Source organism: Chrysemys picta, chromosome 3, assembly GCF_011386835.1.
Source record: "Chrysemys picta bellii isolate R12L10 chromosome 3, ASM1138683v2, whole genome shotgun sequence".
Classification (NCBI taxonomy): domain Eukaryota; kingdom Metazoa; phylum Chordata; order Testudines; family Emydidae; genus Chrysemys; species Chrysemys picta.
The window spans coordinates 103,744,431-103,770,676 of record NC_088793.1 but is presented as its reverse complement, the minus strand read 5'-3'; the positions used below and the strand labels follow the sequence as shown (position 1 = coordinate 103,770,676).

General features: G+C 40.9%; 1 protein-coding gene across 8 annotated transcripts in view; it reads left to right on the top strand.

The window, feature by feature from the left end:
- The window catches only part of AHI1 (Abelson helper integration site 1), a 185,851-nt gene that overhangs the window by 65,578 nt on the left and 94,027 nt on the right, over positions 1–26,246 (top strand). For all 8 annotated transcript variants that reach the window (XM_042848183.2, XM_042848185.2, XM_008176763.4 and 5 more), the window contains one exon: positions 2,089–2,291. In XM_042848183.2, the coding sequence (XP_042704117.2) occupies positions 2,089–2,291 (203 nt within the window). The remainder of the gene's footprint in view (positions 1–2,088; positions 2,292–26,246) is intronic.

Here is a 26,246-nt window from a genome sequence, read left to right as displayed (position 1 = left end):
GGTTAGATAAATGTCTATCAGGGATGGTCTAGACAGTATTTGGTCCTGCCATGAGGGCAGGGGACTGGACTCGATGACCTCTCGAGGTCCCTTCCAGTCCTAGAATCTATGCATCTATTAATCTTTTTTGTGTATCTTGGTAGTTTCCTAGACATGAATTAATTACTGGTACATAATCTCTCCTTTATCTCAACCTGGGTTTATTTGAATAAATTTTATCCCCTTCTTCCAATTTGGAAAAACAGTATTCTTCCCTATTGCTGCTTGCAGTTACGTTAATCAGTTGTAATCTATTCTATTTGTGTGTTAAAAATATATATATATATATAATTTTTAAACACACAAATAGAATATTTTTAAACACACAAATAGAATAGATTACAACTGATTAACTATCAGAGGGGTAGCCGTGTTAGTCTGAATCTGTAAAAAGCAACAGAGGGTCCTGTGGCACCTTTGAGACTAACAGAAGTACTGGGAGCATAAGCTTTCGTGGGTAAGAACCTCACTTCTTCAGATGCAAGTCATCTTGTGTTTTGGTAACTGAATACTAATACTACACTATTCCTTATATTCTTACACTAACTGAACTTAAATTGTAGATTCATCACATCCATAGTATTGGCATGTTCAGAATCCCTAACTTTTAAATTATTTTGCTGAGGGTTTTATATAATTTACTCTTTTCTTGTTCATATGTTGTATGCACTGATGCCCTGTATTTCTAGAGGGAGCTGGTAGTGATCCCTATATTTAGGGTGCTTAACACTTTCCATTGTTAAAGATTCTTATGATTCTTTTTTGAGAAGCTCCGAACGTCTCCATTGTTTGCAGAAGGACTTTGAAATTTGGCAGGGAAAAAGCCCTCAGGCTAGAAAAGTTCCTTTTCTTTTTCCCATTTGGGTTTTGCTGAGTTGCAAACTGTTTAAAGTTGTTACTTCCCTTTTCTTGCTTATGTTCCTCAGAAGAACTTTCACAGCATACCAAAATAACTGAACCTTAATTTTCTAAAGAACTAGGCCCACACCCTGGTAAAGCAGCAGTAGCAGATTTAGTGGGAACACCACGGAGCTGCCAGAGCAGCTGTAGAAATGGGGTGGTGAGAGACTCTGGCTGGGGTCACCCTCCTTTGATTATCCCAGGAACCCAGCACATTGCCCTGGCAATCTGTTCGCCTTTCTAGGAGTACCATGTTGGACAGTAACCCCCACCGTATGGGGTGTAGGGAGTATTAGAGAGTGCTAAGTTGGGCAGGCTTCTCTTGGACCCAGCTCATGGTGCCATCAGGTCATCAATGCTTCTCCCTTCCCAGGGAGAACAACCTACTCCTTTTAACAGCTACTGTAATTAGACCTGTAGCTCAATTGACAAGTCTGTCCAGTAGTGAAAGTTCAGGTTTCAGCCCTGATAAGTGAGATGTGATATAGGGTTTGTTACATAGTGAGACATAATGAGATTTAGTTCTATTGTATTCCTTTAAAAATACAAAAACCCTAAATTACATACAAACAACCCTAAGATAAGAAGTAATTTAGATTTCAAAGTCAAGAGAGATTTATGGTTGCCCATGCAACTTCAGTTTTGCACTCTTGTATGCATTATGATATAGTCTTTAATGGCAATAATCACATACTATTCTTTTGCCACAAGATCTCTGCCTCATTGCATGCACCAAAGGACAGAATTAAGGTCGCCTAGGTAATTGTAAAACTGGCCTTTTTTTTTTTTTTTTAATGGAGATACACCTATCTCCTAGAACTGGAAGGGACCCCCGAAAGAGTTCAGCCCCCTGCCTTCATTAGCAGGACCAAGTACTGATTTTTCCCCAGATCCCTAAGTGGCCCCCTCAAGGATTGAACTCACAACCCTGGGTTTAGCAGGTCAATGCGCAAACCACTGAGCTATCCCTCCATCTTAACTCAACTATGTAACCTAAATAACTTTTTTTTAATGTAGGGTTTTTGTATATAATTTCTTTATCTTGTTCAGCAAAGTCTTAGATTTAATATGACCTATGAACTCAGTGTGGTTTGTTTCATGGAACTACTAAGACTTGACCTAAAATGTTAATGTTGATTATTTCTGCAGTTGCACAGCAGGAGGCTGAAATAGTAAAAGATCTCAATGGGTCACTCGCATCAACAACACTCAGAGGGCCACAAATTCTTAGCAATTCTTCTCATATTTCTGCACAGAAAGATTCAACAATGTCTCCAGCAGATCAATTTGTCAGTGTTGCAAGAGTATCTATGAGAATGCAGAAAGTGAAGCAGAAACTTGACTCTGTTATGGTATGTCAAATTTATTTATATTTCCAAGCAAATTGTAAAGTCCTCTCATACAATGCCTATATTCTATATAGCGCAAGCACATATTACAAAACATCTGTACATTGTTTGTAGATCTATTCTCCTTTTGATAAATGAATATAACTCCCATTATTGTCAATGCACTTATTGTGTCTGTTCAGAGACTAGATCATGTAAATATAAGTTATTTTTGGTATCTCTTTTTTTAACCACGCATCAGTGACTAGAGGTTCTTTTGGCAACACCCAGTAGCATTAATGTGAATTACCTATCTACATATCCTGACTGTTTTTAAGGGATCAATCTTCATCATATTTTTGCTTTTTAGAAGATAACATTTGGTGGCATTCACAATTCAGCTAGTCACGTCTAAGATGTACAGCACCCCCAGAAAATCCTTTCCTAACCTCGGTAATAATAATAATATTTCCACTTAAAGTATAGGCAAAAAATAGTCCTGTCTCTAAGTTACACAAGGAGTATTAATACTAACTAGAGGCAATTCTTGTGTGCTTGATACTTTTCAAGACACACAATACCTAACCTTGTATGGGTAACAGTGCCTTCAGATTTTAATCTAATACTGTGCCTAGATACATATATATGACACACTTCTACTCAACTATGGTTAATCAGAGATCAATAATTAAATCTGAAAAACAAAGTTCTACCGATATGTAAATATTCTGATGTAATTGGAGGCAAAAAAACAAATTATACAGCTACCATATGTTTCTGCCAAAAGCGAATGACATCCTTGTATCAGAATCAAGAAAAGAACTTTGCAAGTCTTGAATGAACACACATAATTAAAATTTTTGGCATTACTTAAAAATGACAAATGTTTATACTATGTCTCTGACAAGTTACATACTTATGCTATATCTTTCAAAACTGTAAACTCACATGACTAATACTAATTCAGAAATATTCATGTAATTCTTAAACAGTTTTTATGGAGGTTTCATTTTTTAATTAAGATGCATTTGCCAGTTTGACATCACTAGTACTTAAATTTTAAAATAATTGCTTGTTATAGAAAATTTACTATTATCTCACCTGCTTTTTCTTTTAGTAATCATTAAATTGAAGAAACTTGTTCAAACATATATTTGCACATAAGATCATGTTTACTTGAGTGATAGGAAGTTAAAATAATTATGGTTGGATGTTTCCTATCATTAAATCTCATTATTACTTAAATCAATATCATTAAATGTGATTAAGTCCATGTGTATCCTGATAATCTACTTTATGTATGCATTAAAGGCTAATTTTTTTACCATATGTCTGAATTGTATCTACAACTTTTGCAGATGCATACACAAACTACCCAGTTTTCATACATCAATGAGCTTTTCATACATAACTTGCGTACACCTGCATTTTGCCTGTGCAAATTAGGCATCTACATTGAAAAAATTAACCACTTGGGCTCAGTGTTGATCTGATTATATATAACAGGGATAGGCAACCTATGGCATGTATGGCAAAGGCGGCACACAAGCTGATTTTCAGTGGCACTCATACTGCCCGGGTCCTGGCCACCGGTCCGGGGACTCTGCATTTTAATTTAATTTTAAATGAAGTTTCTTAAACATTTTAAAAACCTTATTTACTTTACATGCAACAATAGTTTAGTTATATATTATAGACTTATAGAAAGAGACCTTCTAAAAACGTTAAAATGTATTACTAGCACACAAAACTTTAAATTAGAGTGAATAAATGAAGACTCGGCACACCACATCTGCATGGTTGCCAACCCCTGATATATAAGCATATATCGTTTTCGTTCCTTTTTGTGTCTTCTTCATTCCTGAAATATCTTCTGCATGAGCTCTGAAGAATCATTTTCAGTCATGTTGTGGCCACTACCTTCTGTGCCACTCTCTTTGTACTCAGTCCATCTTGCTTCTCTCCTGTCAGGAGGGGGGCATTAGTGGATAAAGCAAGAAGCTTCCTTTTCTCCCCTTTTCCCCGTGGCAAAGCATGCAGCCTTGGAAGCATTCCTATCCTTTGTTAGCCCAGAGAATGGGAGACTAGAGCAAAGAACTGAATCTTGGTCCCAGCTTTAGTAGTGCACAGCACTAGTACTGGATCAAGCCAGGCTATATTTAGTAAAATGAGTTACTGTATATTCTCTTAAGCTTAAAAGAGACACCGGAATTTTCTTTGTGAATCAAGTGTTGAGGTTGACGTCTGCCTCTCAGAGAAATAGGATTGAACTACACTATAGTAAATCTTGGCAGCACTTACTATTTATCTGTGCTTCAGGGGATTAATGTTGATAATTTATATTATCTCAATTCAGAGTAAACTTAAGTGACAAAACATTTAATGCCTAAGTGTTCGCCTAACATAGCAAGTCACTAAAAAATACTTTGTATTGGATTTCTCTATTTATATAGTAAAATTCCCACTGTCCGCTAGCGGCAAAAATACCAATTTAGCATTTTCATTATCAGAAGATTGTGTAGTATTTCTCACTATGTGGTTGTGGGGAGGAGATTTCATACTATTACCTTAGGGCTGTGAAATGACACTTAAAATATCCAGAATTAAACTACTAACTTCACTGATATCATTTTAGAAGTAAGAAAAGCCTAGTATTTTACAGCACTTGTAACAAGTCCATTTTAGTTCCTTAGTGATGGAGTCAGCTATATATTGGCTGAGATACCTCAGATGCCAAAATACTCCTGAGCAATATCCCCCCCCCTTTTTAATGCACGTTTCTCAATACTTTTTTTTTTTTTTTGAAATTTTTATTGAAAAAAATTGTTAAAATGATAACTGAAAATTTTCATTTATTGAAAACCTGCAACCAGTACAGGTTTGAAGGCTTTTAAGAGCAGTGACAACAGAAGGTTAGGATTTAAAATTAAGAGATCTCTCCTTTGTACAAACTGTAAAAATCGTTGTGGTTTTTGTGGTCTTCCAGCATATACTTACCTCAGAGAATCTTTAGTATGAGAGAAACTAGGAGCTTTTTACTTCAGGTGACTTCTAATCACGTATAATGCTATGAATTAACACATTATTCTATATGACTACAAAATCTGATTTTGGAAAATCCTTCAAATTATCCCCTTACAGAATATACTTGAGATGTAAAATCCCTACTGGTAAAAAACAAAAATTTATAGAATTTGTGCCAGTATGCCTCTGAAAGAGTACGTAGCCTTTTGAACAAAAATTTGAAGCACTGGTGAAACATGATACTGATAATATCTAAGCCAGTGGTTTTCAACCTTTTTTCATTTGCGGACCCCTAAAAAAATTCAAATGGAGGTGCGGACCCCTTTGGAAATCTTACACATAGTCTGCAGATTCCTGGGGTCCGTGGACCCCTGTTCTATGGTAATGACAACCTTTTGTGGACCCCATAAACAAAGTCTGTGGACTCCCAGGGGTCCACAGGTTGAAAACCATTGATCTAAGTGATCAAGTAGAAGAAGCTGGCAACTTGTCCTTTTTGTCTGCATTAAAGACTGAGGCAGATCCTCAGCTTGTGTAAATTATCATAGCTCCATTGCCAGTTTACTGAGGATCTCCCTCCACACCCTCTCCCCTCAAGGCCTTCTCTCATTTAGTACATCCTGGAATACATTGCATAACAACTTTGGCTTTGAATTCAGATTAGAACGATAGGGGTTCTCATAACAGCTATTACAGGTTTCCATGTGGAAATAGAAAATCTCAAAATGGGTATACACCAAATGATTAAAACTTTGTAAAAGCAATGCGAGTCTTGTGGATATTTCAGTACCGGTATAGGCAGAAGGAGTGGAATCCCTGCACTCAATCAATTCAATATTAGAAAATCTTCATCTACCACCTCTTAAATGTGGTACTGATATTCTGTAATCTATGCTGAAGTTGCCCCCTTTCTCTTCCCAAAGAAGCTTTAACTTTCCTCCAAAATAACCTTACATGTACAATTTCTAGTGAGCCATTTTTATTAAACCTGACTTCCCATGTTTGAAGTAGGATCATAAATCTAATGCTATTTGTAATTAGAAATAATAAACTGTTTTCACCCCAAATTTAAAACATTGTAAATCCACAAAAATAGTACAATAGTAAAAATAGTACCCTACTACTTATTAAAGGTAATTGAACAATATGATAGATCTTGGATTAAACTCATGTTTATAATGCATTATGAGAACTGTGTTCTAAATTCATATGTTTCTGTTTTGCTAGATAAGGGTGTAAATAGATATGGATGAGGAATCCTACTGTAAAGATGTGTTTATCTTTAATTTTTAAAAATTGTTCTCCAACATAGTTTAAATACTTCTAAATGCTCCCTCAGTAGATAACAGGATGTAAAATGGATTTCAATAGATTCCCACACCTAAAAGGATTAATGCACACATTTATTAAATTTATTTTACCTAGACACACAAACACTGTAATGGGACAACTCTGCCTTAATAGGTTCTCTTGGCACCCAATCTAATTACAAAGTAATACTCTACAAACATTCTGCATATAGTCTGCAAACAATCAAATATCTAAATTAGTAAAATAAATATAGGTAGAGGGGAAAGCCTGAGGTGTTAAAACAAAAAAGACAGAGAAAAGACTTATGAGAGACTTGCAGAGTTTATTTATAATTAGACTTTTTGTAATTGATAATAGGTTGGAGAGGGAAAGCATTTCTATGTGTGACATTCTATGTGCTGAACAGCTGTATCCCCTCAATTCTCCAACTTGAGATACCTTTTTTTACACCACTGTCCTGTGAAAGTGACCTTTTCTGGTCTGCTCTCACACAGTGTCTAGCATGTAAATTACTCCCAGCTGTATTATATATGAGTGCTCTAGCCAGTGACTCCTGAATTATATTACAGAGCAACACCAGCAAATTCCCAGTCCCAGACCTGTCCCCAGAAATGTGCATCTTGTACTGCCCAGTATTCTCCTGGACAACACAAGCTCATAGGAAGTCTGCCATTTCATTATTAGAAAATTATAAGCATGAACCTTGTTATCTCAAATTGAGTTTCCCAAGCACTTCAATCCAAACACACACTGGTTTAGGTAAAACAAACAAGTTTATTTACTACAGAAAGATAGATTTTAAGTGATTACAAGTAACGAGGCATAAAAGTTAGAATTGGTTATGAAGAAATAAAAAGTAAAACACAAACTAATACCTAACTTAATAAACTAAGTGAACTTAAAGCAAAAGGGTCTCTCTCATCACATGTTCTTTTGCAGTCATACTGGCTGGATGCCTTTTAGCAAAAATGCCTCCCCCAGTCCAGTGCTCCTTACCTTGTCCTTCAGGCATTGTGGATGTTGTGGGCAGAGAGAAAGGGAAGAGAGATGATTTGTGTCCTCTGTTCTCACTTCTTATAGTTATTTCCCTCTTCGAAAATTATCTCCAGCTGAAGTTCAGGAGACAGAAAGTCTGTGGGATGGGAACTTCCAGCTGTTTCTTTACCAACATGTACACTTCTCGCTTGCACTCTTTTTCCTGACAAGAATGGCCCTTTAGCCAGGTAATAGTCCATTTGATTACAGTGACACCTGGCTGAGATGCTGGCTAGCCTTTAGTCTGTGGGGAACTGGTTTGAAGCTGTTTTCCTAAACTTGGAACATGTCTTACACAGCAGAATTTTATAACTTTACATACAATGGTGCCACACATATTTTACCAGGACAATAAAATTCAGCAGATTACGAGTTTTCAAATGATATTTCAAGGCATACATTGTACAAAATGTATCATAGTCCTGAAAAGGGGATTAACATAAAGGTACAGACTGTGACACTATGTAGGCATTGTGTAGTTGGTTGTGGTTTTAGGTGTTGTGTTTGTTGTTGTGGTTTTTTTGTCATTTACTAGTTCTATTTCTAATCTGAGTGTTTCCAGTTGTCAGTAGGATGCACAATTGATAAGGGGTGTTTGTATGCAAATTGAGTATATATGTCTTTTTTCCCACCAGCTGTGGATCTTGTCCATGCAACCTGTGATATGTAATACAATTTTTGGAGCCCTAAACAAGCTGAAAATGTTTCTTTCAACTAAGGGGAAACACCACATAGGATATGACATAAACTTTTCCTTCCCAAATAGTTTCCATTAAACAAAAGAATGCAATGTAGTGCAGAGAAGGCAATGCACTTCAAACATGACTTGAAGTGCTAAAGTAAACAGAAAAGAAATATTGTATTAGAAAAAAAATTAAACAGTTTATTGCAATATAATTTATTGTGCCTAATATAGGATTTAATAGAACCCAACTCTTTTAATATTCACAGGAAAGATATGTTGTGACTATAATAAGATTAAATTTATTTTTAATTCGTCAATATGTGAGATGTACAGGACTCTTCTAGCTACAAAATTCTGTAAGCATCATGTTCGTTTTTTAAGGTGTCAGCCAAACGTAATTTTGGAATGGTAACTCTACAAAAATAGCACAAAGGCACAAACTTACTTTAAAACCATGTGTTGTTTAATTTAACAACTAAATAACCAACTTATGTTTTCACTTTTATTTGTTTGACATCTCATCCTTGAATGGTACCATAAAGTACAGTGCAACATGGTACATCTTTACTTTGTTTTTCATACCAAATATATCCCAGTTAGGTCTAGATTTTTATCTCTGATCTGGCTCCTGTGTGCTGCATAGACTGCTGTAACTCCTACTGAGACTAGCGCAAATCAGCCTGCAGAATCCATACACTGTAACCAGTTCTCCATTTCTCCACGCTCCTGTGCCAAGTATATCTCCGCATAGAAGAGAATATGCTTCTTAAATAATATTATAAATGTAAAACAATAGTGGAAGGAAAGCTAAATTAGGTAGAAGAAGTGTGGAATATGTTTTCAGTTGAAAATTGAAATTACAGTGTATGTGTGAGAGAGAGAAGTGGGTCTTTAATGTTATCTCTGCTACATTATAGCTATTAGAACTTGAATTGTGCTCTGATCCATTGTATCTAGGATTTAACTGATTGTAAAACACAATTAGAGTGATTACTAGGGTAGTGAATCGAGGGCCAAATCCTCCTCTCTGTTCAAAGCTTGAATAAATGGGCTCTGTCCTCCTCTACTGAAGTTAGAAGAAGAGAATTGAAATTGTCCTGTGGGTTGGTAGACCGACTATGCTAGAGATGCTATGAATGCCAAGTGATCAAGGTGGTTTCCATTAGGATGGGGAGGGTATTTTGACAAGTAGATCCACTGTCTCCACCTCTTATGTTATCCAACCGCTTTATGATCTTATGTAGCACAGCTCAGGAGCATGCCTATGGGTTGTTAACTCTCCTGTGTAGGCTTTTCACAGCCTGCCCTCCTGTGAGCAGTAGAACAATACCAGCACAACTGCTTTTGAGCCCTGCATGACAGCAGACACATAGATGTTCGCATGTCATGGAAATTTGCCAGAGACTGTTCTCCAAATAAACCAAAGGACTGAGACCACCAGAGAGTTTTATTCCCACTCTGGTGGTTTTTACTTTACCTAAACCTAACCTTTAGAAAAATGAGAAAAGAGAGGCCGAGAGTGGACACACACAACCCTCCACAGTCCCTCAACTTACTTGAAAAGTTGGTCCTTGAAAAAGTTATCCTCCGTCCCCCAGCTGGTTTCCCCCCAATTTTTTCCTCCCCATGGTATGGGATTGATCTCTATTCCATGTAGGCTCTTCTTCTCGCAGCTCATTGTTTCCCCTCCTTTGCTCCCTGTTGGCCGCCACTCTCAGCAGCAGCTGGCTCCAGCTCTATCATCCTTCTGTAAACAACTGAGAGGTAGCTGCAGAGAACAGAACTAATTGCTGTTGAGAGGCAGAAGGGGGGCTTGGACAAGTCAGACTGTTGGTGGGAGGCCACTGAGTTGCTGGGAGAGGAACAGCTCAGAGAAAAAATCTCCTGTGCTGCCACAGTCCTGCTGTAGGGATTTTGGTTGAGACACCAATTACCAGAGAGGGATTTTGCAAACCTGAGACTGTCACAGACCAAGTAGGTCTGTTTGCAGCTATGCACAAGTGTTTTGAGGCCAAAGAGCAGAGCAGCATTGTGTTAGAGGTACATGGACAAGAATATGAACTTGTTTACACAAGTTACATTCTTAGAAAGCTAACCTTGATAGGATACAGTTGTGCTGAAAATATGATTTGGTTTGGTTGTAATTTTAGAGAGGTTTTTTTGCATATGCTTTCCATTATTTAGTTGTTTGCAATGCAATAGCACCTTGTTTGTGGCTTGTATACTAGAATATACAAAATTAACATGTCACATGTTAAATGGATTATAAACAGGCTAACTGACAGGTCTCAAAGTGTAATTATAAATGGGAAATCATCTTTGACTAGGTCCTGTTCTTGGCCCTATGCTATTTAACATTTTTATCAGTGACATGGAAGAAAGCATAAAGTCATTACTGATAAAGTTTGCAGATGACACAAAAATTGGGGGAGTGATAGTTGATGACGAGGACAGTTACTGATACAGAGTGATATGGATTGTTTAAAGCTAGGCGCAGACTAACAATGTGTTTTAATATGGCCAAATGTAAAAGTATACATCTAGGAACAAAGGTTGTAGGCTGTAGTTACAGGATGGAGGACTGTGGTAGGAAGCAGTGACTCTGAAAAAGATTTGGGGGTCATGGTGGATAATCTGCTGAACAGGAGCATCCAGTGCAACATTGTGGCCAAAAGGGCTAATGTGATTCTTGGATGTATAAACAGGGATCATTGAGTAGGAGTTGATAGGTGTTATAACCTCCATATTTGGCACTGATGCGACTGCTGCTAGAATACTGTGTCCAGTTCTGGTGTCCACAATTCAAGGAGGATTTTGATAAATTGGAGAAGGTTCAGAGAAGAGCCACAAGAATCGTTAAAGGATTAGAAAACATGCCTTAAATGAGAGACTCAAGGACCTCAATCTCTTCATTGTGACAAGGAGAAGGTTACGGGTGACTTGATCACAGTCTGTAAGTACTTACATGGGCAACAAAACATTGATAATAGGCGCCTTAAGCTAGCAGAAAAAGGTATAACATGACCCAATGCCTGGAAGTTGAAGCTTGACAAATTCAGATTGGAAATAAGGTATATATTTTTAACAATAAAGGTAATTAGTAATTGAACAATTTACCAAGAGTTGTGGTGGATTTTCTGTAACTGGTAACTTTGAAATCAGGGTTGGATTTTTTTTCTACAAGATATGTTCTAGTTCAAGCAGGAATTGTTTCAGGGAAGTTGTAGGACCTGCACAATGCAGGAGGTCAGGAGATCACAGCAGCCCATTCTGGCTGTAAAATCTAGGGAATATGTGTCACCGTATAAAAGTTATATTGATCTGTGTTGGGGATGGCTACATTACTCACTAGTGGGTGACGCAGGTAATTCTAAACAACACTGAAATCTTTACATTACACCAACTGTATTTATAAACATTTTGGTTTGAAATGTTAAGTGCTTCTAATAAAATGTATTGGAGCTTCTTGTCCTGCCTGCCTTAGTTGCCATGTGTCCAACTATATGGCATAGGTTTTGTTTTGAGGGTATTATTGGTGCTCGGATACCATAGGGAAGGCATGGTATAAAGGAATAGATAGAGGCACATGCAGGTATTTGTTTGAGATCGCCTCCAAAATGTGGTAACTGAAAGTCAATGGGATTTAGCAAAAAGAAGAACAGGAGTACTTGTGGCACCTTAGAGACTAACAAATTTATTAGAGCATAAGCTTTCGTGGACTACAGCCCACTTCTTCGGATGCATATAGAATGGAACATATATTGAGGAGATATATATACACACATACAGAGAGCATAAACAGGTGGGAGTTGTCTTACCAACTCTGAGAGGCCAATTAATTAAGAGGAAAAAAAACTTTTGAAGTGATAATCAAGCTAGCCCAGTACAGACAGTTAAGAAGTGTGAGAATACTTACAAGGGGAGATAGATTCAATGTTTGTAATGGCTCAGCCATTCCCAGTCCTTATTCAAACCGGAGTTGATTGTGTCTAGTTTGCATATCAATTCTAGCTCAGCAGTCTCTCTTTGGAGTCTGTTTTTGAAGTTTTTCTGTTGTAATATAGCCACCCGCAGGTCTGTCACTGAATGACCAGACAGGTTAAAGTGTTCTCCCACTGGTTTTTGAGTATTTTGATTCCTGATGTCAGAATTGTGTCCATTAATTCTTTTGCGTAGAGACTGTCCGGTTTGGCCAATGTACATGGCAGAGGGGCATTGCTGGCACATGATGGCATATATCACATTGGTAGATGTGCAGGTGAATGGGATTTAGGCTCCTTAGGCTTTTGAAAATTTTACTTGATTTGTGGCAGACAATTTTCTGTCTAGAATACAAATTGCGTTACTTTGCTAGGAAATTCTATTCAGATGATAACTTTTGACCAAGCTGCTCAAAGAATAATATCGTACGGATATGTTGTATGAGCCACATTGTAAGGGCTTTGGGCTCTGAAGTCCTAAAATGCAAAGCAAAGCAGTATATACTTCATATAAACCTTATTACCTCCATTTGCCAGTAAATAGAATTGAGCAGTCAGCATTGCGCAAAACATGATCACTAACATAAAATGCTTGAAGAATTATTAAAACCTGTTGATCAGTAAAGTATTTAACAGTATAAAAATGCTTTATCAGAATTTTGCATTATATTTCCTAAAGAAATAGTGTGTAATAAAAGAAAAGCCTTTTGGAAACGGTTATGTGGTTATTTTTCTTGCCAGTTCATTAAGTATGTCGAGCTTTAACTTCAAGATATTTTACTACCCACAGCAGGGGCAGGATTATAAATTGCTCTTATATTTGGTTACCCATATTAGCAAAGAGCTGACCAAATTTCTGCTTTTCCTATAGTTTTTCTCTTATGAAAACCTTCATTCAAAAGCAATTTAATGAACAATTTCTACGTGTATGCAGAAAGTGAGGGAACTTTGGGTCTTCTCTTCCTGAAAATCAAGCCCTTGAAGTCTCAACTGTTTTTTTCCTATAATAATAATAATAATAATAATTAATAATAATTTGCACTTAAACAAAAGATTTTATATGTGCATCTCCAGATGCTTTACAAACATTAATTAATGTTGTTTTAAAGCTTATGAAAGCAAATTTGAGAGGTAGAAAAACATTATCATTGTTTTGAAAATGGAGAAACTGGGACATAGAGATGTGACTTAGTCAGACTCAAACAGTGAGTCAGTATCAGAGATGATAACAGAATGCAGAATTCCTGACTCCCATTTTGGTGCTCTATCCATTAAGCAACTCTTCCTCCACTGTTACGCTGGTGTTTCTGTAATGTCAAAATAGTTTTCAAGGAGTTGTATTCCCCTTTGCAAGATGACCTAACTACTATTATCATCAACAGGAGTTATGCATATGGGTCCTGAATCTGGAATTGAATCTGCATGGGCGTTCCCTGGCACCCCTGTAGAGCTCAGTTGACCCATGTGGATTCACTTGTAGGATCAGAAAATCTCCGATTTTCGGTAGCAGTGCCTGGTCGGGACGCACGCACTCAGTTGGTATCTCCCGTCTCTTTGGAATCTTCCTGAGTGCATGCATCCCGCACCCTCCTCAGTTCCATCTCAACCGGCCTCAGCTGAAGACGGGACTCGGGGCAGTGCTGTCTTTTCTTCCCTGGTCTCTATTGGAAACAGTAACAAAGAACATAGAAATAGTTATTAATTACATCCCAGTTGTTTCCCTTCCTTTAATATAGTTACATTGTTAGTTACTTAGTTTAAAAAAAATTTAAATACTTTTTCGCCTCAGGCTTGTCTCCGTTGAGACACTCTCCCCTGCCATTTTGAATTCACAATGCCAGGGGCTTCAGGATTCAAAAAGTGCATTTCCTGTCAGGACTCCATGCCAAGGTCAGATGGGCACTCACGTTGTGTGAAGTGCCTCGGAGAAACTCACGTCCCCACGAAGTGCTTCCATTGCACGAGCCTCAAGTCTAGGGCTCGACGCAACAGGGACCTGTGGCTTAAAATGTTGTTGATGGAAAAATCCCTACAGCTGATTTCAGAGATGGGGAAAGTTAAACCCACTCCCACACGCTTCCCGGCCAGATCTGAACCAGTTGGGAGCATTGCTCCACCCTCCTTGGAATGGAGGCAAGAAGCACCTCAGGCAAGGTCTCACAGGAAAGATTTTAACAAGGGTAGGGGGTCTCCCATGAGATCCCTACCCTCTGTGCTAACAGCACCAAAGTCATGCGCCTCAGCCTTTTCTAACGCCTCAGCCGTGGTTCCGACAGAGCGCAGAGGCAGGGACCCAACTTCCCATGCCGGGAAGGTTACCATGGCACCGGTTCCCTCAGCACCGAAAATGAACGCAGTGCCGACAGCGCGCTCCTCGGCACCGAAAACGGACATGGTGCCGACAGCGCGCTCCCCCACGGCACTGAAAAAGGACGCATTGCCAACAGCGCGTCTCTCCTCGGCACCGTGAAGAATGTTGGGACCGAGCCTGTCTTCCGCCTGGGCACCAGCAGTGGACCCCCTGCAGGGCACCTCCAAGCGGTCCACAGCACCGCAGGCTCAGCGCAGCCCAGGGAGCCAGGAGCAACAGTTTCTCACTCAATGTGACTTCTCAGTGCCACCTGAGCCTAACTCTCTGCTCCTAGATACACAGGGCTCACTTTTTGAACAGCTGCTCTCTCCACCTGAACTGGCTACCTTTACTGACAGTGAACTCTATTTTTACAACAGCAGGTGGAGTTCTCCCCTCCTGCTTCTCCTCCTCCACCGGAACCTCTCCCACATCAGGTCATGGCTCAAGGCCACCAGCCTCAGTTTCCCTACTTCACACCCACCTCCTGTGGGCGGCACCTGGGTTCTCCTACCCTATGCCTTGGCCTCAGTGGTACCCTTGGCCGCATCCTCGTATCAATCATCCTCCTTCTGTGCCTCGATCTCCAGCTCCATCCACTTCTAGGGTGCCTGAGTCCCCTCCTGAGACTGCGAGCTACGCACCATATCCTGACTCATCAACCCCTAACTCTCCATCAGTCCCGGTTGGAGCCCTCTTTCCTCCGCCTCCACAGAACGTGGACAACTGTAAACAATTTCAAGAACTTTTCAGGAGGGAGGCACTCAGTCAAGATATCTCCTTAGAAGTGGTTCAGGAGACAGAACACAGACTGCTCAGAATCCTTCAACCGTCTGTGCCCCCAAAGATCACGCTCCCTATAAAGGAAGCGCTCCTGGAACCAGCTAACACTCTCTGGCAATACCCAGCTTCTTTAGTACCAACTTGCAAAAAGGCCGAATGTAAATACTATGTCCCTGCTAAGGACGCTGACTCCCTATTTTCTCATCCACCACCGAACTCTCTTGTCATGGATGCAGTCGTAAAGAGGACAAAACAGTCACAATATCGGCCCACCCCGCAAGACAAGGACCTTAGATTCCTTGACGTCTTGGGTCGCAAGGTTTATTTGTCATCCACTCTACAATTCAAAATTGCGAACTATTCTGCCTTCCTCGCCAGCTACGACTTTGATAATTACAATAAACTTTTTGAATTTGCTTCCTACATTCCAGAGGATAGGAGAGCAGACTTTAGATCAATCCTGACTGAGGGCAAACGGATTTCCAGAAACAGGGCCAGCTCTAGGTTTTTTGCCAAAAAATTTTTGGCTGCCCCCCCACCCCACCCCTAGGCTCTCACCCCCCCCCCCAGTGCCCTCCCCCACCTGCACCCCCTGCCTCCCCAGCCCTGGGCTCTTACTCCCCCTCGCACCTCCTGCCACCCCAGCACTGGGCTCCCCCCCAACCAGTGCTGACTCCGTCCACTCCCCCCTCGCCTCCTGCCGGTCCGGCACTCGCAGGGTCGGGGTAAGCAGCCGGGCTCCTGGGCTGCGCCTCAGCCCAGTGTCCCTCCAGCCAGGGCTCCTGCTTCCAGGACTGGCCGGGACCCGGGAGGGCAGAGCCGGGGGACCGCCCAGCAGGGGCTGAAGAGCCAGGGCAGGGCAGCCCCAGAAGGAGTGGAGCCCCGGAGAGCAGGACGCAGACCCCGCACGGCTGCGCCCCGCCTTCTATGGCCCTGCTGCTGCTTCTGGTCGCCCTGCCGCAGCCCCTGGGCAGCTCGGGCTGCTTCACCCAGCACTGGCTGTGGCGCTGGGGGGGGCGGCCGCCCTGCACACTTGCAGGCGGCTCCATGTGCCCCGTGGGGCGGCCCCCGGCCCGAGTATCCCCCGCTCGGAGCCTGCCCGGCCCAGCCACAAGGTGCTGGCACTGCTCCCCCATGGCACGATCTGCAGCGGCCCCACAGTGCCCCCCGCACAAGACACGCTTTTGCCGCCCGAACCAAAAAAAAAGATGGCTGGAATGCCGCCCTTGAAAATGTGCCGCCCCAAGCACGTGCTTGGTTTGCATGTGCCTAGAGCTGGCCCTGTCCAGAACGGCCCTACAGGCCTCTCTAGACATGGCAGACACAGCAGCCCGTACTACTGCAACTGCTGTGGTTGTGCACAGATCTTCATGGCTCTCTGCATCCGGCATCCCTAAAGAACTGCAGACCAAAGTGGAGGACCTCCCCTTTGATAGGGACAAACTTTTCTCCAAAAAAAACTGATGAACTCCTTCACAGCATGAAAGATTCTAGAGCGACACTGCGCACCCTGGGCATTCACCCATCTCTTCCCAGCATACAACGATACCAACCATACCAAAGACCACGCACACAACAGTATTATCGTCCTCAACCCAGACCATACGACGTAACTAGGAATCGCGCTAGACCCCCTAAGTGCAGACAAAATCAAACTCAAGCAACCATCTCCTATTCATCGGGGAATAAACAACAATTTTGAAACGTTGGTCGAGGGTCTGCACGACCACCCCTTGATTCCACCACCTACTTGCCCATTTGGCCACTGCCTCCAGAATTTCCAACATGCCTGGCAGCGGATTACACAGGACCGCTGGGTCCTCAAAATAGTTCAGTCCAGTTACTCTATACCATTTATATCCTACCCTCCTACCCTTCCCTGTCTCTCTTCAGGGACCCCTCTCACGAGCACTTACTTCGCACAGAAGTGGCGCACCTCCTCCAGCTAGGTGCAGTGGAACCTGTGCCGATGCAACATCAAGGTAAAGGTTTCTACTCCTATTACTTCTTGACTCCGAAAAGGACAGGCGGATGGAAGCCTATACTAGATCTACGCCGACTGCACAAATTCATGAGGATACAAAAATTCGAGATGGTTACACAGGGCACGATAATTCCTGCACTGGATCAAGGGGACTGGTTCACAGCCCTCAACCTAAAGGATGCTTATTTTCATATATCAATTCATCCAGCTTACAGATGCGTCCTACAATTCACAATCGGTCACAACCATTTTCAATAGAGTTCTTCCTTTTAGCCTCTCCACAGCGCCGAGAGTCTTTTCCAAGACTCTAGCCGTGGTCGTGGCTCACCTCCGCAAACATGGTATCGCGCTGTTCCCCTACCTGGATGATTGCCTCATCAAGGGCAACTCGTATGGTGAGACACTACAAGCTACCCGTTTCGCCATCTCCCTCTTTCACAGCCTAGGCCTCCAAATAAACATACAAAAATCCACCCTGACACCTACACAACAGATGGAGTTCATCAGAGCTCATCTCGACTCAATCCAGAGCAGGGCCTCGCTCCCATATCACAGATTCCTCGCTATCACACAGCTCATACATACGCTCTCTATTCGTCCCAGGATGCCGGCAAGAATCTGTCTACAGCAGTGGTTCTCAAACTTTTGTACTGGTGACCCCTTTCACATAGCAAGCCTCTGAGTACAACCCCCACCTTCCCCCCATATAAATTAAAAATACTTTTTTATATATTTAACACCATTATAAATGGTGGCGGCAAAGCAGGGTTTGGGGTGGAGGCTGACAGCTCGCGACCCCCCATTTAATAACCTCGTGACCTCCTGAGGGGTCCCGACCCCCAGTTTGAGAACCCCCTGGTCTACAGCTCCTTGGTCACATGGCAGCCACCACCTTCGTGGTTCAGTACTCTAGGCTACACATGAGATGTCTTCAGGGCTGGCTCAATTCTAATTTCAAACCCAACAGACACACCTTAGGGATGCTGCTAACTCCTGCTCCCAATGTTATAGCTTCTCTACATTGGTGGAGAAGACCAGAAAAACTCTGCACGAGGGTTTCCTTCCAGCAACAATCCCCAATGCTCATGCTCACCACGGACGCTTCCCTAATCAGTTGGGGAGCGCATCTAGGGGGACACAGGGCACAAGGCCGGTGGTCCGCATCAGAGACGCACCTACACATAAATCTTTTAGAGCTCAGAGCAATGAGGCGAGCATGCCTTCACTTTCTTCCCCTCATAACGAACAAATCTATTCGGATCTTAACAGACAACCTAGCATGTATGTACTACATCAACAGACAAGGGGGAGCCCGATCACATTCCCTTTGTATGGAAGCCATCCGACTATGGAATTGGTGCATACAACATCAAATACAAATCATCGCTTCCTACCTACCAGGCTGCCACAACACTACTGCCAACGCACTCAGCAGGCACTTCTCAACAGAACATGAATGGGAGCTGCACCCCGCAATACTTCAACAGCTCTTCTCCCTCTGGGGCATCCCATCAATAGACCTCTTTGCCACGACCCAGAATCGAAAACGTCCCCTGTTTTGCTCCAGAGCGAGACTCGGGACTGCATCCCTAGGAGACGCATTCCTCATCCCGTGGAACAACTCTCTCCTGTACGCCTTCCCACCAGTCCCTCTGCTACACAGGGTTCTTCGGAAGATCGTAGACGACAAGGCCCGGGTCACCCTTATTGCCCTGGCTTGGCTGAGACAGACGTAGTATCCCTACCTACTCCGCATGTCCTCCCGTCATCCACAGGCTCTCCCCAACAGGCCAAATATCCTTTCCCAGGACAACGGACGGGTTCTTCATCCCCAGCTCCAAAAGCTCCACCTTACAGCCTGGTTCCTTCATGGTTCCAAACCCATGAACTAGCCTGTTCCGAGCAAGTCCGATACGTCCTCCTGCACAGTAGAAAAGACTCCACTCGTAAAACCTACCTGCAAAAGTGGAAGCATTTCGCCCTCTGGTGCTCACGTAATCACTTAACGCCCAATATGGTGACCCTCCCTAACATTCTAGACTACCTCCTGAAACTAAAAAAGGACGGACTTTCGCTCAGCTCCATCAAAATGCACCTGGCGGCGCTTACCACCTTCCATGACCTATTAGAAGGTTATTCACTCTTTACTCACCCTGCCATAAAACGATTTCTCACGGGCCTGCAAAATCTCCACCCTGAAATTTACCCAGCGGCGGCTATCTGGAATCTTAACCTCGTTCTTCACGCTCTCATGAAACCTCCATTCGAGCTCTTGGCTACTTCCTTTCTTCTCCATATGTCCATGAAGGTAGCTTTCTTAGTTGCGATAACATCGGCAAGGAGAGTAGGTGAAATAAGCACCCTGATGGCCCATCCTTCCTACACAATCTTCTCCAAAGACAAAGTCACTCTGAGACCACATCCTAAATTTCTCCCTAACGTGGTATCTATCTTCCACCTCAACCAACCTATATACTTACCTACTTTCTATCCCAAACCTCACAAGACTCTGCACAAGGCAACCCTGCATACTTTCGACGTAAGGCGAGCAATCACCTTTTATTTAGACAGGACTAAGACATTTCGTAAGTCCGCATGACTTTGTCTCCATTACCTCAAGATCGAAAGGTACGGCTATCTCTAAACAACTTCTGTCCAAGTGGATCTCTGACTGCATCAGATCCTGTTACCGCATGCAAAATATTCAACCACCCGAAGGCATTAGAACTCATTCCACTCGAGCTATGATGACATCCGTTGCCTTCTTACATAATGTACCCATTCCTGACCTCTGCAAAGTGGCTACATGGTCATCTGAACATACATTTGCCAAACACTATGCTCTCATGCAAGACACCACGGCAGACACCATAGTAGGCCATACAGTACTATCTACAGTACTCACTGCCGCATCTCCAAAGTCCCACCAACCATAGTGGATACTGCTACACATTCATCTAGAGTGGAGCACCCACAGGGACAGCACTCAAAGAAGAAGAGAAAGTTACTCACCTTGCAGTAACTGAAGTTCTTCGAGATGTGTGTCCCTGTGGGTGTCCGCCCTCCTCCCTTCTACTTTGGAGTACTAGTATGATTCTCCACGGTAGAGAAGGAACTGAGGAGAGTACGGGACGCACACACTCAGGAAGATTCCAACAAGATGGGAGATACCAACTGAGTGCGTGCGTCCCGACCAGGCACTGCTACTGAAAACCTCCGATCAACAGCGCCAGGATGCACCATCACCTAGAGTGGAGCACCCACAGGGACACACCTCTCGAAGAACTTCAGTTACTGCAAGGTGAGTAACTTTCTTTTTTGTCTCATTTCCAGGGCCGGCTCCAGCTTTTTTGCCGCCCCAAGCGGCGAAGCAAAAGGAAAAAAAAAAAAAGATAAAGCCACGATCAGTGGCAGTTCAGCTGCGCCGCTTCATTCTTTGGCAGCAATTTGGCAGCGGGTCCTTCGCTCCGAGAGGGACTGAGGGACCCACTGCCCAATTGCCACCGAAGACCCGGACGTGCCGCCCCTTTCCATTGGCTGCCCCAGGCACCTGCTTCCTTTGCTGGTGCCTGGAGCCGGCCCTGCTCATTTCTATAAACCCAAAAGCTTGTTTGATTTCTTGTTTGTTTCTTTTTGTTGCTTTATTTCTTCTTTCTTTCTGTGCTTTGTGTTTAAGTTGAGGTTACCTCAGTGTGAGGAATGGAATGTATTGCAGTAGTGCCATACTCTAGCATAATGCTGTAACCCACACAAGTACTATATTTTACTAAAGAAGAGCCAAGGAATATTTCTGTCTTTGAGGACAACCTCACTAATCAATGCATATTACAGCTTGGTGTTGTCATTTTATTTCTTTGTTCCTTATCTCTTCTTTCTTGTTTCTCCCTGTATATGTTTGTACAAGATTAACAAAGAAAAGTTTTTCACTGTTTGTTTTTCTCTCTCTCCTGAACAAAGTGAACTGTGGCATCTGAAAAATGCTATATTTGATTGTCATATTTAGAGCAGAGGGGCCAGAGTCACTTTTGCAGGTGCAAGGAGGAGCAAATTATGTCTGTGTGTCATCTGGCTGTGGGGAAAGTTTCCCATGGGAGGGCAAGCAGTGGTGTTTCTGTTGGGGGAGGGCAATTTTAATCTATAATATAAACCCATGGGAACTCTCCCTACAGGAGATGGATTGAATTAGTACATTAGCAGTGCCCCCAGCCAATGCTACCCACTTGTTGTTGTTTTTTATTTTATTGGGGCTGCACTAGCCCCATGATGTAAAGGAAGATTGAGGGCATCTCATGCCACTTGATTCCATCTATTTCTGCTGCAGAGTCCATGTGTGAATTTGGTCATGGCTCAGATGCTGAAGGTGCTATAGATTAAAAGTAAAGGAAGAGCAGATGAGATTGAAAATGCTTACAGATTTTGGTAACTGTTTCACGGTTTCCTTTTAGTGTTTATACATTCACTTGAAACAAAAAGAAACACCCTGAAATGATCACTTCTCATTAGAGTAAAAAAACAACAACAACAAAACAAAACAAAAAACACTAGAAAGAATCTTACGTATTTTGTATCCAAAAATGGAATGTGTAGCTCATTCTGCGTGAATCTGGATAGTTTATTTTAACTTTCTTCCAATTCCAAGCTGCTTTGTAATGAATCAGCAGGCAAGGCAATTTAGGCCTTGTCTACATAAGAAAGTTGCAGTGGTTTAACTGAAAATGTGATTTTTTTAAACCAATTTAATTAAACCAGTACAAACTCTTGTGTGGACAATGACTTACTGGTTTAGTTTAAGCTGATTTCTAATTGAATTTCACAAAAATGTTGTCCTGGTTTTTTTTTTTTTTTTTTTTTTTTTTTTTACATAACCACTATTAAGCTGTCTGGTCTGGCTTAGGGCACACACAGAGAGGTTTTTATATGTGGGGGGAAATGCAGGTGCCAAATAGATGTCTCGGAGGAAGAGGGTTTTGTGTATGCATTTCAGGCTTTTGCTTGGTTTCCTGAAAATGTATTTAAATTAAAACAGACAATCATGCCACAATGTTTTCTATCAACAGGTAGGAAGGAACCAGGAATAGGGTTTTGCATTATTTGTCTGGAAGCCCCTGAGGTATGCAAGAGAGCATCAGTCAGGAGGGAAAATGCAATCACAAGAAAGGTTCACTGAGTCAGTTAAAAACAAAAAACCCTCTGGATTGAGATGTTCAAGTGGGACACAACTTTGAATGCTCTGTTTGCCATATCTCATTGCAAGAAACTGGACTGTAGCCAATGGAAGTTTTATCCCGTAATTGGTGAAGAAAATGTCATGTACTTTTCCCCCATATACCCTTCAATAGCAAGAAAAATAACCAACCTATAGAGAGACAAAGATTACATAATCCTCATAGCCTTTATTAAGCAAGACAAATATACTTCCCACTGCTGTTGGTGATGGCATTGACCAATCCCATTAAAATGGCAGTATCTCTGCATTTTATTATGTAGACACATCTGTATTAAACCTCATCCAAGAAAGATCACTGTTTTTCCGTATGCCTTGCAAAGGGAATCACAAGTTGGCTCCAAGGAAGAAGCCTGTTAGTTCAGATGGTTATAGAAATGTTTGTTTTAACAGAACACGCAGAGGAGAAATGGCCTTGATGTTCAGGCATTGAACTGGAACTTGAGTTATTTGTTCAATTCCTGGTTCTACCATAAATTTCCTGTGTGACTTTAGGAAAGTCATGTGATCTTTCTGTATCTCAGAGCCTGATCTGTATACCAGGGAAGATACTTCATTTCATCCACCTTGTGTCTGTTTTGCCTACTTAGACTGGAAGCTCTTTGAGGCAAGGACTGTCTTACTATGTGTTTGTACCATGCCTAATACAATGGAGCCCTGATCTCAGTTGAGGACACTATGTATGGCTGTAATACAAATAATAAAAAAATATATATCAGATGTAAACTTGACTCAGAATTCACATAAAAATTGTGGCAGTATATTTTTATTTATACTGAAGTGTTATTGCATATGGATCCATTCTAGTATTGAACAAAAGAAATGGTAAAAAAAAAATTTTTTTACCTGATTGCATTGTCAACTTTCTAAACCCACAAAATCATGATTTAAAAACTACTTTAAAAGTCTTCTTTAAAAATAGAGTGTCCTAAAGGCACAAAACCTCAAAAAGCAAACCTAAACGGATAAGAAATAAAACAGACCTGGCCAACTTAATTTGACTTGCAAGTACATATGGAAATTTTAATTATATCAGTTGCAAAGTTCATAAAACTGAGTTGTCAGGGAAAAAGAGAAATTGTTTTTGTTAGCTTGTCAAATCTTGCAGTATTTTTTTTTTGTCACATGCAGTTCACTTTTTTACCATGAAAACTAGTACCATTGAAAATTTATATTTGCATAATTTGCATAGAGCTGCCCTAACACAAAAAAGAGAATACAAAGTAGCATTGTTTAAACTTGGCAAAAATTATTGTGGGTTTCTTTTTACCTCTGCAAAAACTTTGAGTTTTATAACTTTTAGCTTTACTCAACTCAGGAGTGGTAGTAAACTGTGTCTTTGATAAAGCTGTGGTTTTTGCATGAAGCAAGCAAAGTATGTTGTGAAAAATGAGTAGATTGGTGTTGGCTATCTTAGCCAACCTTACTTGTGGTTGTAAAGGTATTTAGCAATCCCTTCCCACAGCATGCATTTCAGAAATAGTGATTGCTTCACTCTATTGGTTCCATAGGTATTATTACATGTTTGTCTATTGGAAAAAGTAGAGAAAATACATAAGTATTAATGTGCTTTTTCAAATATGCTTTCTTAACACATTCATGTTTCAAATTTGAAACACTAATAAAAAAAGTCATTATTGTGTATCCACATTTGACTTCTCTAGCCCTTTGTAGTGCTGTTCTTCACTATTTAATAAGTTTTTAAAAAGGGATTTAAAATAATATCAGAAACCTAATGGCGTGGAAGAAAATGCAGGCCCTGATTATGCAGGTACTTCATGTGGTACTTCTTATGCCTGCATAGAGCTCTGTTGACTTCTAGGGGGTCTTCCCACATGGAGTCAATTGCAGAATTGGGACCATTGCTGTAAGATTTATTTTCAAATGAAAGCTTTTAAATTAAAAAAGAATAAGTGCCTTGCTTTAGGGTTTTTTGGAGGGAGGACAATGGGGGCATGAATTGTTTTGTGTTTTTGTTTGTATTTTAAATAGGGGCCATTTTTCTTAAGAGAAAAACTGAAAGGGAGAATTTATTTCTCTAGTGTAAATCCAGTCCTGTGGACTGGATTTCAAAGCAATAGAGTGTGGCATGTACAAAGGTTGTTGGTCATGCAGAAGGAAAGCTGAATTTAAAAAGAGAAGTGAATTAAATACTGTACTGAAATAACTTTACATGTGACGTATTTCACTTCATCTTTAAAACTCCATGTAGGGTCACCACAACTGAGACAGGTTATTGAAACATCTCTGATATCTGAAATTTTAAAATCAATTTCTCCTAATTTTTGCTGTGATGTACAAAAAAAGGGATTATAGAAAGTCCCAATTTTGAATGGTTTTATTTGTTGTTTGTGTGATTTATTACACACATTAGGTTATGACTTTACAAAATATTTGTGTAGTTTAGAAAAAAGATCCATAATATTGGAAATGGCTCATTTGGAGAGAAGTCAGGCTGTAAGGAAGGGAGAACTTGTTTTCACTCTGCTTAGATTTCAGAAGAATTACTTAAAATGTACATACAATTGAATTCTCATACTGCAGTAAAATGCAGATGCTTTAGAGTTCTTGGATAATGTTCATTGGTTGGTCTGATTTTGTGCATTGCGTGTCGCAGTTAACCCAAAACTGAGCAAAACAGATTAGCCTGTTTTGGAAAATATTTATTATTACCGTAGTATATAGTTGCCAAGTCAGGGCCCCATTTTCACTGGTGCTGTACAGACAAATAATAAAAGACAGTCCCTCCCTCATGGACACTTAGTGCACAGCAGATGAGTGTAAGATACATTTACACCCTAGCTTGCAGTAAACTAATTATTTATATAGACAAGTCCAAAGTTAAATCCATGCATACATATTTTTTCAGGATCGAGGCCTAGGGAATTGTTGAACATATGTTGTAATTTATACAACCAGTGCTTATGTCACTTTACTACTTCTGAAAGCAAGCGAAAACTTGCCCTTTCTTGTAACTGGCTTCATTTCTTTAAATAGAATTTAGAGACTAATAAAATAGAAGTAGGCTTAAATATGTTATAATTTTTCTCCACAACTAAAGTTTAAGTGCCTGATCGAAAACCCACAGAAGTCACAAGAAAGATTTCCATTGACCTGGGCTTCCATTGTGATGGGCTTTGGATTAAACCCTAAGTGAACATGCTTGATAACATACTTCTTGGCTTTTTGTTTGATTTTTGTTTTTATATATGTTACTGGGGGAAAAAACAATTTCAGCTAATTACACTGATTTTATTTAAAGGAAACGCAGTGAATTTTGTTGCAGATATTTTATGACTATATTTTCCCACCAGTTTGACACTATGATCAAAGGCAGTCAGTGACAATAGGTGTAATTTATAAGAAAATGTTTTGCTTGATCATGTAAATGCCTCAAATTGTCTTAATATATTTTACATGTGTTATCTAGGATAACACATTAGGAATAGTTTGAGAAGGGTTTGTATTTGTGGTAACTGCATATATGCAAAGAACCTCTATAGCAAATCAGATTTCAGCTATGTTATCTGTGTCATTATGGAAATAAGCATGTGTGCTACAGGTGGCTTTTGTGTAGTCTTCATAAAGGAAGTAACTGGTGTT